The sequence below is a fragment of the Chenopodium quinoa genome, unplaced genomic scaffold (assembly GCF_001683475.1).
Source record: "Chenopodium quinoa cultivar QQ74 unplaced genomic scaffold, ASM168347v1, whole genome shotgun sequence".
Lineage (NCBI taxonomy): Eukaryota > Viridiplantae > Streptophyta > Magnoliopsida > Caryophyllales > Amaranthaceae > Chenopodium > Chenopodium quinoa.
In genome coordinates this window covers 1286200-1301124 of record NW_018742556.1, presented here as the reverse complement: position 1 = coordinate 1301124, position 14925 = coordinate 1286200, and the positions used below count along the sequence as shown (strand labels likewise).

The window sequence follows — 14925 nt, the reverse complement described above, 5'->3', positions numbered from 1 at the left end:
AAATAGAGTACTTTATTCCATTCAACTTTTTCACGCATAGTAAGTTAGTGACTGCATTATTGAATAAGAAATGGACCGACGCATTGACATTCCTAATTCTTAGCCTCATATAGTATACAGTACACCATATAAGCCATATTATCAGCCTGAGCAAAAGTACACAAGCAAAGAATGTAATACTCTGACTATTTTTAGTTGGAGAAGACCTTGCTTCATAATCAGATTACAGAACACAAGATCTACCAGAATATATTTGTAAAATTTGTTCTCACAAATTCACTCAATTGTTTGTTAAAATCTGAGCCTTAAGTGATTAATGTAAGTAGGGGTCTTAATCTGTCATGTTTGTGCTACTGATCCCTGCTTAGATCCTTCTGACTTTCGCCAAGCAGTTATCTTTCGGTCTTTTATGTGGTAAGTACTGCACGGCGCAGTCAGGGTTTACTACGTCCAGCCTGCAGAACATGGTCTTACTGTAAAAATCAAACATTGTGCATGACAACTATTCAAAATCTTAACAATCATCATAATCTGATACCTGTAATTGAGCAGAAAATAGTGAAGAAAAATCGATATTTCTAACTTGGCGAGATCATTTCCAGGGCACAGCCTGCTCCCAGCACCAAAAGGAAGAAAAGTTCCAGGTCTAGGAATAAGTCCCTATAGAATATACAAATTCAGTGTTGATCAACAAATTTTGTTGCACATATTTGGTAATGAAGGTAAAAGAAAAAAGAAAATGAACGAGTTTGAGTTTGTAACTTACATCCCATCTCGAAGGATTGAACTTCATAGGTTCTGGCCAGGTTTCAGGATCCAAGTGACAAGTTCTAAACCAAACCAATACTTTCCATCCTTTAGGAATTGTATAGCCTAAAATCATCCAAAATTTCATGTGTTAACTTCGATGCCAAAAACAAACTAAACCAAAACAAATCAAAACCAGAATGATTATGTAATGAGTAAATTTTGAGGACAGTATTTATATTCAAAAAGTTTTGAAGAGAAAAACAAAGGTTAAAGCTTTGATATGGTACAGACCATTCATCTTGACATCCGACAATGCTTCTCGGAAGACTACAAGTGAGAATGTTAACCACCGAAGTGTTTCATCTACTACCTTGATTTCACAGAGTATACACAATAAATTAGAAACACAAAGATAGCGGGAAAAGGAGACACAAGCACAATTTACATACCTGTGAAAGATAAGTCATCTGTCTGAATTCTTTCAGAGTCAATCTTTTCTGTCCTGCTGGCATATTTTTCACAATCTCTTCTTGCTCAGCCTGGAAAGTACAGTTTTTGAACAAGTAAAATTTGATTTATTTTCAGCACCTTCAATACCATCATGTTTCTGAAGTGAAGTTCAATTCCTTCAAGAGAAGTGCAAGCAGAGAAGAGTTGTTATACCTTGGCTTTCTGCATAAATTCAGGGTGTTTCTGCAACAAGACAGTAGCCCACATCAAGGTATGACCTGATGACTCGTGTCCAGCGTTCAAGTACATCACTAATAGATCAATGATCTCTTCATCTGTCAATTTTCTTCCATTCTCATCTTCAACCTCAAGCAAAGCATCCATCATATCTTTCTTGGCCTTGATAGCAACTCCATCCCTTTTTAGTGCCCTTCGTTCATCTATTATAGATTGAAACACGGCCACAAGTCTCTTTCGAGCCTAGTAAAATTCCAACATTTTTTTACTACCAAGTCAAAATTCAACTAAAGTGAAATATGGTGTTTAATGAAGTGTAGTTGTTAAGGTCAACTAATTTTTCCGAACAAGTTCTAAGTGAGCATGTATGATACGTTAGGAACAAAATCTATGTCAATCATACCTTGAGTGCTTCATGGTAAGCAAAACCAGGGATATTGATCGCCATAGCTCTAACACCGTAGTTAAGTCTTGTGTACTCTCTTTCTAATGCCTCTATTACAGGTTCACTCTCTGAGCTCAGAAAGATGTACATAATTATTCTGAAAGTCAACTTCCGAAGCTGTGTAAGAAACTCGATTTCTCCCATCATGCACCAATTTTCTAAAGCAGATTTCACAATGTCTTCTATATATTCAATGTATTCTGATAGAGCTTCGTGTCCATTGATGGGAGCAGAAGTCAACCTCCTTAGACGCTTATGCTCTTCATAGGAAATGGAAACGAAGGATTTAGCACCGATCAACTTCAAAGTCGAAACAGGCCAACCAGGCTTGAAATGTTCATCATCATTCAGCACTTTTCTACATGTTTCAGCTGTGGTAACAATAACACTTGGGTTGCCAAACATGAACGCTTTGTAAATTCCTGTCTTACCAAATCTGCTCAAACTTAATGTATCAGCTTACATTCATCATAATTAAGCTTCTATAAACTATAATCATGTATAATATAGAAAATATTTCTATAGTTTAAAGGTCATAACTCACAAGTATCATAAAGTTCAATCACACCATTTAAATATAAATCATTGATTAAGAAAGATGTCTCCCCCTCGATCTGTTTCAATGTATAGTCCATTTTGATATACGTAAATATAATAAGTTATTTAGCATTAGTTCGGAGGGATCCTAACTACATTCATGTCAAATAATCTTTTTCCCTAGTTAACATCAATCCTCTTATTGGATTGGTTGCCGTAGACTGTCCTTACACAACACCAAGTCATGGATTCGAGTAATTCTGGTTTAAGAATGTCAAGTTACGAAGCAATAGATGAGACAAACGCTTTCTAATCTAATAGTATAGATCATATAGATCAATACATCCAACTTTAAAATCTAAATCTGGCCTCAAAGATTTTATTGGTTCCCTATATAGGTGTTGGCATTTTGCACAATACAACTTAGAGTGGTCAGAAAAGTAGAGAGGCCCAAAGTAGCCAAAGTTATGAGTTTGATTCGAGGACCCATCAAAGGTTGTCGTCCAGTATGAAATTGCAACTTTTAGGATACTTTCCAATTTAACAAATTGATTGAAACCCAACATAAATTATAGCTGCACTGCACAAGTACACAACCCGACATAAAACTTTTGTTTACGACATTTTGAGGTTAAGGTATTGAGAGTTTGAGACGGCATCTTAAGATTGAATCTCGTTTACATCATTTGTCGTCCCTTGTGGCTTTCTCCCTAAAGACTACGCCTCATCACTCCTCGTCACACCACATCCAGTCCACACACAAAGTACAAAGCAAAATGACAAATTTTGTAGGAACAAATTTGTATTATGTTCTTGATTTATAAAAAGATTTGGACCTATTTTGTCCTTTACCCAAAAAGGGTGAAAATCAATGCTATAAATCTATTCTTATTTCTGTCTTGGTATTTGAGTATTTGGCTGAAATTGCAATTGCCAAACACAAACAAACGTGCAGATATATACACTTTACTCTTCACTTAATGTGATTCATACTTGTCTACATCCCTCAAGTTTTTGTTTACTTATTTTAAGTGAATTACTTCAAAATATTCTAACAACTAAATTAGAGATATACTTTATATTGTAAAATCTACTAAGGGCCTGTTCTGATTTATTGAAAACAATTTAACTGGACAGATTGGATCTAAACTGAACTGAATAGAGCTGAATTGAATTGTTTATGAGAGAAGAAAATTAATAACGGAACTGAATTGAGTTGAACAGAACTGAAATTAAATTGAAGAGAACAGGCCCAAAATCAGGTTATCTTCTTAACTTCCGGTGTTTCATTGTTTAATCGATTAACTTTGTTTTTTATATATAATATATGTTTACAAACATTCTTAAACAAGGTTACACGTAACTTAAACCCTATTCTTTTCTACAAATTTCTAGTTGCTTCCAAGTTCCAAGTACTTCTAAAGTTAGGTATATTTGTTTGTTCATTACAAATAACCAAAACCGATCAATAAATAAATTTCCTTGGATACACTTAGCTCGGGAATATGACATTGTCAATCTAAAATATACCCACTAAATTAAAGCAACCTTAATCAAAATAAAAACCAAAAAGTCACTCAAACCTCTTCTTAAAAGTTGCGCATTTTTACTAGATAAGACATGAGTCATAATTCATAACACCCTTAATCAACTTTAACCATAAAAATTGTTCCTAGTACCACATGAATTTTATTCTTATGGTTCATAGCTAGTAATGTACATGTACCTATGTTTAAGCAATGTCATTCATACCCACAAAATGGGTTTACCATATTTCCTAACAAAAATAATGAGTAACAATAATAATGCTTAAGAAATAAAATTAACAAAACCTCAAACACCATAAACTCATCTTAGATTATTATTATTTTTGTCAGATAAAGAACCCTACTGAACCGGCAATATTCATACTCGGAATATTTACAGCTATTACATTCATCAATAGTCATCATCGGAGTGACTTATTACGCGTCTCACCCATCAAAAAAACGATCAAACTAGTCTAACCCAAAACATGATACATTTCATATATCAATATCACAAAACAAAAACATGTAAAAAAACAGAGGAAGTGATAAAAAGAACCTGGTAAAGTAAGAGTTGAGGAAAGAATCAGGATTAGTAGACTTAAAAGCTCTGAGAAAAGACCACATATTTCCAATAAATGGCAAACCTAGATCACCTGGTGGTAATTCATGCTTCATATTTCCAAGTTTTGATTCATACACCCAATAATTTACTCTTCTCAGCAAGAAATTTAGTAACCAAATTACCCCAACTAATATTGAAATTGATACCATTGAAATCATACCCAACTCCATTTTTTTTTTTATAATTTATTGGTTTTATATCTTCAAAAATAAAAACATAAAAAAAAAATTATGTGTGAAAGAAACAAATTATATTATGAAGGAAAATTGTGGGTAATAATAAATAAGTTGAAATTTTGAAGTGGGTTTGATTGAAAAAAAAGGAGAGGTTGCTAGAATATGTTGGTGTAGTGTAAGAAAATCTGAAAATGTACTAAAAAAGGAAATAATTTAAGGGGGGAGAAGAAGGGGTTTTTAGTAAAAAAAGTAAAGATTTTCTTTTTTTTAAAGGCTAAATTCATTTCATGTATAGTCAATTGATGAAAAGTAATTTTGTTAATTTTTGTTGGATTGTGTTCAATGTTTTTTCTTTTCCATTTGTTTGGCCTTTTTTGGTTTGATGTTGGAGCATATTGTCTTTATGCATTCCCCTTATAATATTGTTTGTGTTGAAGTTAGAAAAACTTTGACATATACTAAGAATTATGATTTTAATAAGTATATAATGTCAACTTACATAACTTTTATTTTAAAAAATATGTTATATTCATTTAGAGTAGATTCAATTAATTAGATCGATCAAGTATCGTGAAAAGTAAGAAAATGTGATGGGTGTAAGAAAATGTGGACAAAGTGAAAGTAAGTACTCCGTATATATGTGGATAAATTGTAGGATAGATGATAACGGGAGGAAAAGATGAAATTAGGAGGTCAAGGAAAAAGGAACAAAAACTAAGGAAGATGCAAAAAGGGGAAAAAAAAAATTTGTAACGGAAAGCATTGAAAAACACATGTAGTAATCTGTAATTATAACGCAAGTGCACATATTTTAATAGCAACCTGGAAGAGGGGAAGGGGATTGGAAAGGAAAGGGAGGAAGGAGATGGAGCTCCATTTTCTTCCAAATCCCTACAATTTTAGAGGGGAAAGTGTAAGTTGAAGAGGGAAGAAAATGTATCCCTCCCTCCCCCTTCCCTTCCTACAACTCTTTATCTAAGCAAAGGGAAGGGATTTTCTCCCTTTCTTTTCCCTTCCCTTTCCTCATTTTCTTTCCATTTCCTACTATCAAAATTCAAAAATATAAATAAAAGATATATAAGGATTAAATATTATTCATAATTGTTAACTTAAAATTTTTAAAAGATATATAGGGATTAAATATTAAGTCGTTAATTAAAAATAAGTGATATACTCCTTTCCAATTTTATAAATTCTTCTCAAATGCAAAAGTCATATATGGGCCATAATTTTATCAAGATCAACATAGTCTTAGCAAGCAGCCCATGGACTAGCAAGTCAAACGATTTGAGATTTTGAGTCACATTTAAGGTGACATGTGAGTCATGTCGTGTCATGTTGTAGACGTTAAGACGTGTCATCGGAAATATGTGTGGCATGCTAGCATGACACATAGGCAGGCCCGGAATGACCGACGACCATACTTATCTTAAATCAAATCCAATCACAGACTTACTGTCAAACACTTTAATCCTCTCCATGGGACTTTATTTTCTCCACTTCATTACTGAAGGTGGAACAAGGCCTAGTACTCAATGCCCATCACAGGTCCATGAACCTACTTTGGTAGGGATTGAGAATCACTCTAACTTGATACACCATTCCACAATTATGCCTTTATTTCTCCACTTTATACAATCAGAATATTTTCAACTTTCCTAGCTACCAGATTTTCTCTTTTTACCAACTCCACAAAAAATAAAAAATTAAAAATTAAAATTAAAAATGTAAGTGTAAATTTGGATCAATCTGTTTTGGGCCTGATCGCGTAGCCCAATCTGATCTCGACACAAAAATCCCAGCCAGATCAGAACAAGGCCCAAACACGACCCATGATCAGCTCTAGCCTAGCTCCTTAGTTTGACAACTACATAGAATGTGTCCTCGTTTCCTGCTGGACTGCTGGTTTATATGGAGTTGTTAAGTCTACTGGTTTACTAGTTACTACCAAGGTAATCTTGTACATCGTTTACTGGTTGATGTGTTACGAGTACGAGTTGAGCTCAATGTTTTAGAAAACCTCATTAAAGCGAGCATTAAGCACTTCTTACTTGGTCTTATAGCTAGCTTAACAATACTAATAACAAAGTTGCTTAAAAGCATGCAGTCGCCTTTTATAAACAGAATTTTTGCATACTGAGTAGTGAATTGCTCACCAAATCCATTGAACCTGAGTTGTAGAGCCAAGAAATCTTGTTTGCAAGATTAAAGGTCTCAGACAGTATTTGTGGATTCGGAATTGTGACTGCAGTTTCTGTTCAGAACTTGGCAGTGCATTTCCTTGATTTACAAGAGATCACCTGAGCATTGATCATGAATACATAATTTCAAGTGGAGACATATACTAATATTACATTTGATTATTTGAAGCACAGAAGACAATCGAATCACTTGTGATTACCAGAACAAAGCAGGAAAACCCTGCCTTTTATGTATAGGCAATTAGCAGGTAACTTACAATATCCAACACATCAACATGTGAGATTAGTATTCTGTTTTCGGTCAGTTATTATAGACCTATATAATACACCATCTTGCAGCTAACTTTTAACTTGAGGTACCGAATCAGCATCAGGTGTTGGGTAGGACAATGAAATTAGTTCAGACCAATAGTCCACGGTACCATCCTTTTCATTTACTGTATTACCAACATAGGTGACCTTCTCTGAAGAATGAGGTGAATTAGGGAACTTATCAGGTGAATTAGAAATCTTATCAGGTAAAGAGTTTGATAAAGCGATGAGTGATTCCCGAGTTGAATCTGCAATACTATCCTTAGTAGGCATCTTCTCAGCCATCAAGTTTTGATACAGTAGTGCTTGTGCTGCAGACATTTCAATAGAACAGATCAGTCCAAGCTCAACCCTTGGTCAATTAACGGCGATGTTTAACCTTACAAAAACAAGTTTCAAGAAAGAAAAGTCAAGACTAGAGTTCAGAACAAGGATTAATAAAATCAGTTCAGCTTAGGTTGGATAAGAGCCAATTATTTAAGATAAGCTTTCATAGGGCCACCTAAGTTTAATCTTCAACTAAAATAAATTCAGTAAAGGAAAAAATAAGCTCAATCAAGGGCTAATCAGTTCAGATACAGGGTTCTATTGGTGAAAAGAATGAAACTTTGATTATAACATGTTCCAAATCTTCATCAAAGTGAAAAACAATGCTTGTTATTACAGTTGTTTCAGTCATTGTTTTCTTGTTAGTGCAACATTAAATCCAATCAGTATAGAATCTTCACAATTTTGCTTACTTTAGGTCACTTAAACAACAGCCTAAATCAAATGCTAGTTTATTGGGAATATAGATTAACAGTTGGAGCCTACAACCCTTGAATGGCTTAAGAAATCCGATGGAACATAATCGATGTTTATAGTGAACGATTATATTCCGGCCTATCTAGCATATAGACGCATGAATACGTATCACAGGCAAACAATGGATTATAGATAGCACAAATCTTTGACGGCACAAGATAGGCATAAAGATAAGATGCAGGCATACAGCCACTAAAACCACCCATTATTAGTCACAAGTTGTATAGATTTTACACACTAGTGTAAACAACAAAGCACTTTAAGAAACAACTTGCAGATACTAATTGATAAGTGCAGTTGAGAATGACAATTGACAACATCTAAGACAACCTTTGAGGTAATCTTACTATCATTCCAGCTCATGTATTGCCAAAAATAAACTCGGTATCATAAGCTTTACTACGACAGTGCAACCAATCACTTCACAGAAGTAGCCAACAATTGGCAATAATTCAGAAGTACATTGGAAGGGAAATTTTCTTTTTCTAATATCCGTTCATTAAGAAGAATCGATTGTAAATGTGATCAAATATCGACCATAAACTCTTAGACAAGATTATTAATTTATTATGCACATTATATACTAATTGAATCATAAGTCTTGTTGATCATATAACAATTTCTTGAATTTGACTCATTCAAAACCCACCAAACCCTTCAATATTCTTGGTGTGGTTGTGTCTCCTTCCTTACCAAATACTTTTACTTAAATGGAAAATACCCATTAGCTAAATGTGATAAAAACACCATAATATCATCCATCACCTCTTAGAAACAGAATTCATAAACTCCAATAATACACAAGTTTATACCCAAGACCTAACATTAAAAAAAACAAAAAAAAAAGGAGATAAAAAAAATCAACAATATTAGCACATCAACATATTAAACAGCAATATTCATTCAACAAATAACACATTTAAAAATAATGCAGCCATAAAAAACCCAAATAAGTTAAATCATTAAAAATCCTACATTTTTTCAATTATTTATCATAAATCTTGATTTCCTATTTGCAAACTAACTCAATGAGAAAAAGTTGTAATTTGTTCTTTTCTTTTAATCAATAAAGCAACAATTTCAATATTTGTTCATATATCATTAACAGAGGAAACTTTACACATTGCACATATTTCACTAACAATTTATACATTTTAGCATAATATGCACCAACAAAACAGAGAAAAAAATAGAACAAAAAATCAAAAGTAAAAAACAATAAAACCTCATGAATTTAGAAGAAAAATCAATCTTTTTGCAACCCCATTAAAGAGAAAGAAAGAAGGGTAAACATACCTGTAATAAAGGTCAATGAGAAGAACAGAGAAAGAGAGAAAGAAGAAGAAAAGAGGGGAATATGGTAAGGATTTTGAGGGGATTGGTTATTTGTAGCGTGGCACACGTGATTTTCTTCTAATTTTTCAATTTAGATAAATTGATTTTTTGGTCAAATATAGGCAAAATTTAATCAACTTGAATGAATAGTTTCCCATTTAAACAGCTAATTCTTGCTAATATTCTACTTGTATTAATTTTAATAAGGGATGGAAAAGTATCGTAGCTAAATAAAATGTCGTACTAGTCAAGTAGTCATCTTGGACCAGCTTAGCGAAATTGGGTATTTTCTATTTTGGAATTTTGGAGGAGAGTTAAGGGAAATATCTTGATTTTTAAAATGCCTCGTTAAAATTATAATAGGGTTTTATAAAAAAAAAATTGACATAATAACATACTCTCTTTGTTTTAAAATAATTGACATGCTCTATTAATCACATAATTATAAAATAATTAAAAGATAAATATATTTTTATAGTCTCAATTATTGAATAACTAAAAATAAATAGAGTATTAGTTATTCTGAAACGGAGTTAGTCATACTAATTTTACTATTAGGTCAAGCCTAATTGGATTTTAAAAATGACAAAATGCAAGTTGCAACATGCAAAGGTATTAGAAAGGACAAAAGTGTAATTAGACTTTCTATTTTAAAATTTGGTACGGCTTTGGACAGTTGAGCTCTGGATAAATTATTCTACTTTCCACGTAGATTCCAACAAGGATCCTTTGTTATTTTATGCGAGATTGTGATACGAGTGGGACCCAGTAATTGGGCAATTTTAGGAATAAAATAAATAAAGTTTGTAATTAAGCTAAGGCACGTGTTGGGATAATTGATTGGGCCGTACTTGAATGTAGGCCGTATTTGAATATGGGCCGTGGGTTATCCTAACAAGCCAATGGTATAAAATGGGCTGGTCCAAGATTACAATAAAAGACCACATGAATGTGTTAATATTTAGATTTTATTTTTTTGGTTTCAAAAATTTAGATTTTATTTTTTTTACAAGATCATTGTCTAGGTTGGGTTGTGGACTAGTGGTTAGAGCTCATGTTTTGATTTCAAGTGATCTTGAGATTGATTCTCATCACTCGTCCTTGTAGCTCTCTAATATAATTTCAATTCAGTAAAATTAATTTCAGTTCAATAAAATAAAGTGAAGTGAACGGGGCCAAAGAATCATACTACATCCGGTCCAAATTACTCGCAAATTTGGAATATTTATAAACCATCCCAAAGTGTAAGTACATTAGTACAAATTCATCTTCTCTTATATTGTCTATTTTCTTGTTTATAATGTGCACAAATCATGATGTCTTTCTACACTCCACAGTTTCAGAAGGTAGCTTGAATTTGCATAGTAGGAAAGCAATTTTAACCCACACTATGACAATATAAACTCCGTATTCGGTATATTAACATAACTAATACAGAGTATCTTTATTTTATTTACAACAAGAATTCCAATTTTTAGGCCCTGTTTACATCACCTTACAAAAAAATATATTAAGTAAAAATAGTTCAGTTCAGTAAAAATAATTTTAGTTCATTTAGTAACATTCAATATCTTAAAAGAAAAAATATAATAGAAAATCAGTAAAAATAATTTTATTTCAACAAAACTGATTTCAATTCAGTAAAATTAATTTCAGTCCAATAAAAATAATTTCATTTTAGCAAATATAATTTTAGTTCAGTAAAAATAATTTAAGTTCAACAAAAATAATTTTTGTTTAGTAAGAATAATTTCAGTTTAGCAAAAATGAGGTGAAGTGAATGGGGCATTAGTCCCTATTCCCTAAGTTTATACTTAAAAAGTATCCGTAAATGATCAATGATAATATTTTTGTAAATTACTCCGTATTTTTTTAAAAATTTTACCGGGTAGGACAGTCACAAATATTTATCAGAGAAATTAACTTTTCCTTACTTAAATTACTCCCTCCGTTTTAAAATGATAGTTCCATATGGAATCAATCAAATAAAATAAGAAAAGAAAAGAAGAATATTTGAAATCTAAATTAAAGTAAAAAACATTTTTTTTTTTGAAAGATTAAAGTAAAAAAAACAATTAATAAATAGTAAAAAACAATTTTACTTTTTTTTGAAAGATTAAAGTAAAAAAACAATATTTTTTTATTAATTGTATTTTTTTTAAAGTAAAAAAAATTAATAAATAGTTTTGCCTTTTTTTTTTGTAGGAAACTGTCAAGCATAATTGCATAAATCAAGGAAATAATTTCTTTACTTAGAGTCTTGTCATCAATTCACAATCAATTAATTTAACCAATTAGAATTTAATGCGTATAAAATAGGAAATAAAAATTAAGTTAAAAGTGAAATATATTCCATATGGATAGATTTTTTTGAAACGCCTAAAATAGTATATGAGACTAACAAATTGAAATGAAGGGAGTAATAATTTGTATAAATATTATAGAAAACATCAAGGTAATAGAAAATTACTTTAAAACTTAAAATATAACGTAGATGTTTATATTCCTTTATTTTTAAAACCACGATTAGAACATTTACTTGCCAAAATATGAATACGGTTTCCTTATTATACAGTAAATTTTTTTTTTTTTTTTTTTTTTGAACAACTATAAAGTTTCCACTAATTAGTACTCTGTAAATAATTATTACACTATGGCTTATAATATGCAATTTTGAAGATATACGACGAGATTCTGCTAATCTTCTTATGTTAAGTAATCCGAATTTCCTAATTTGACCGTATTTATTTCCTTGTATAAATAAGACAATTTAGTAATTAAGTAAATAAATTTAGGAAAGTTTAAGTTTCCTTACATTTTAAGTCGGTCGAGAACATGTACATTTTAGGCAATTAGGGTTGTAATAGTCTCTTATAAATAGGACTAACACATCAATTACTTTTTCATCTTCAACTTATTCTTACACATTTTGTCCTACAATTTCATCACACTAGTAGGAAAAAAAAAAATTAATACCAATAAATCTTACATTTAATTGTAAAATGGCAGAAAGTGAGTTTTTCATCATGTTGGTCGTTGTGATTGCGTTTTGGGTATTTATGCGTATAGCATTGCCGCCGTTCCCTGCTCCCGGTCCGTTTATGCTGTTCATCATTGCACTGATTTTCGTCGGCGGGATGCTGGGTTTCGTTTTCTTTACATCGTAATGATTAATGAGATGTTTGTTAACAATTTTAACAACAATGTAGGCAAAGATTGGTTGAGTTTCTTTCTATTATTATGGTTACGTTTAAGGGTAGGGCGGCAAATTAAATTTCGTTAGGATATTTTTTAAAATTTAGATTTTAGTATTTTTGTATTACGTAATTTTTCAATCTATCAATAAAATAAATATTGCATTTTATTATTATAACATTGTAGTTATTTCGTTTGAGTGTGTTTTAATTTATTCATAATATTATGTGTGATAGTTTCTTATATTCTTCCATCTCCTTGCTGTACTCGTATTTTTTTTTTTTTTTTTTGTACATTAACTATTTTTTTCAGCATGGTAATGCAATGTTATATGTCGTACTAAAATTGTTTCGGGGTTTTCTGATGTCCTGCGGGAGAGTTACAATTCCGAGACTGGAACCGGACGCTTGTACCTGCAAAACAAACGGATGCTCCGGATGATTGGAGATCCGCCTCCGACGGTCAAGTTAGTACTTGATTAAGGAGTAATTAATGCGGAAATTAAAGTGATTGGGTCTCTCTAGGTGAGAGAGTTTAATGTGTGTAATCTGCGTCCTCTCCCTTAATGAGGATTAAGGGAGGTATTTATAACCTAGGGAAACGTGCCAATCTAGGTTTAGGTTAACCTTGGGCTGATTGGGCTTCCCACGGAAGTTGGGCCTAGGTGACCGGTTATCCCAGGTGTCATGGGAAGGACACGTGTCGTGTCGTAATTGGTCCATAGTGGACAGATCATTGCTTGACACGTGGCAAGCTCCTATTGGCCCATGTGACGGACACATGGCGGAACCTGATTGGTCCACTTGTCAGATGGTGATTGGTGGGGAAAAATCCCCTAATCATTTGCCCCTCACAGGTGGCACGTGACTGGTCGCATGTTACCTGTGACAGGTATCGCCCTGTAACAGGCGACGGCCTGCTACAGGTGTCACTCGGCGAGAGGCCGAGAGATTCTCCCGCCAAAATTTTGAATTCTGGAAGTGACCCTTCGCCTTCTCACTTCGCCTATATAAAGGAGTGTTGACTTCGGTCATTTTCACACTTGAAAACTTTGTGAGAGAACATTCGGACCCCTGAACTTGCTCTGACATTTTGGACCCTTTCTGCCTACCGCCTGCTCTGACAAGCCGACTGCAAAGGATTTTCTGAATTTCATCAATCGTCACTCGTTCAGGTAACCGTCGGTTCTCTTACTCTTAATTTTCTCTTTACTTTATTCTTTTTTTTTGAAATGGCACCACGGAAGCACACGACACGACCTAGGTTAGTGATCAGCCGGTCACCGGGGACGGCTGAATCTAGGACTAGGAGTGCCACCTGCCCTTTTCTGGACCTATCTTTGCCCTTTATACAAAGTCCGACTGTATCTGTGTCTATGCAGAGCATGGTGGCCAGAACAAAAAAGACTGCCAGGATCTCAAACTCAGACGGCTCCTCCCACAGGGTGCCGATTAGTGAAACATCTGACCAGGCGCCAGATGTGGAAGTGAAACAAAGCGGCTTGAAAGCCGGCAGTTCTGAGGGAGGAGTCAAAGTGACCCCTTCCCATTTTACAGTTGACAATTCTACATTCTCTCCTGCTCTTTTTAAAGGAGAGGAGGCGGGCCCCTTCGGGAGAGGGGAGGAGTCGTCCTCTTCGGACTCGTCAGAGGACGATTCCGAGTCTAGCTCTTCTGGCCATGCTTCTCTGGACACAGAAGAGAAAAACAGTCGCCTACAAGAGGCGAGGCTTTCTCGCGCAGTTGAGAAGGGGGACGATTGGGCGGAGCCATCCGCCTCTCACCGAGAGCAAAATACCCCCTACTACTGCACGGTACCTCGGGGCCGGATCACAGCCATGCAAGAGAAAGTGGAGAGCTTTATCGCAAACCACACAATGGGCCCCGGCTTTTTAGTGTTCGTGTCGGATCCAGAAGACACAGTCGTCTGGCCGGCTGGTACCAGTTATGATGGCGCCTGCTTTGGCTGCTACGAGGCGGCCATCAAGGCTGGGCTGCGCTTCCCACTACATCCGGCTGTTCAGCGGATCTTGGATGGGTATGAGTTGGGGTTATGGCAGTTAGCCCCGAACTCCTGGGTCAACGTACTCGCTATGTGGCCGGGTGCGAACTGCACGGGGTGGAGCCGAACTTCGAGGCTTTCGCCCACATGAACTACCTCAGCCGGACCCCTAAGGCAGGCGGTATCGGCTGGTATCAATTGACGAGCCACAGGGGCTACCTCATGACGAGAGGTAAAGCAAACAAATGGAAGGACTGGCGGAGCACCTTCCTTATCATTGAGAGTTCAGACACAGAGCTGAACAAGCGCTTCAACAGGTGGAACAGGAATC

At 34.3% G+C, this 14925-nt stretch overlaps 1 protein-coding gene and 1 long non-coding RNA gene across 2 annotated transcripts; both read right to left on the bottom strand.

Moving 5' to 3' along the window:
* Positions 1–169: 169 nt before the first annotated feature.
* On the bottom strand, positions 170–5602 carry LOC110720433 (ent-kaurenoic acid oxidase 2-like). The gene is made up of 8 exons (XM_021899465.1): positions 4505–5602; positions 1841–2318; positions 1414–1680; positions 1200–1289; positions 1042–1120; positions 767–873; positions 539–660; positions 170–455 (listed from the first exon to the last, which is right to left on the bottom strand). Exons 1-8 carry the CDS (start codon positions 4738–4740, stop codon positions 365–367), a joined length of 1470 nt encoding a protein of 489 aa, XP_021755157.1. The 5' UTR covers positions 4741–5602; the 3' UTR covers positions 170–364.
* Positions 5603–6993: 1391 nt separating this feature from the next.
* Positions 6994–9717, bottom strand: LOC110720432. Its single transcript, XR_002511328.1, has 2 exons — positions 9360–9717; positions 6994–7638 (listed from the first exon to the last, which is right to left on the bottom strand). It is a non-coding gene; the product is annotated as an uncharacterized LOC110720432 (long non-coding RNA).
* Between the last annotated feature and the right edge of the window lie 5208 nt (positions 9718–14925).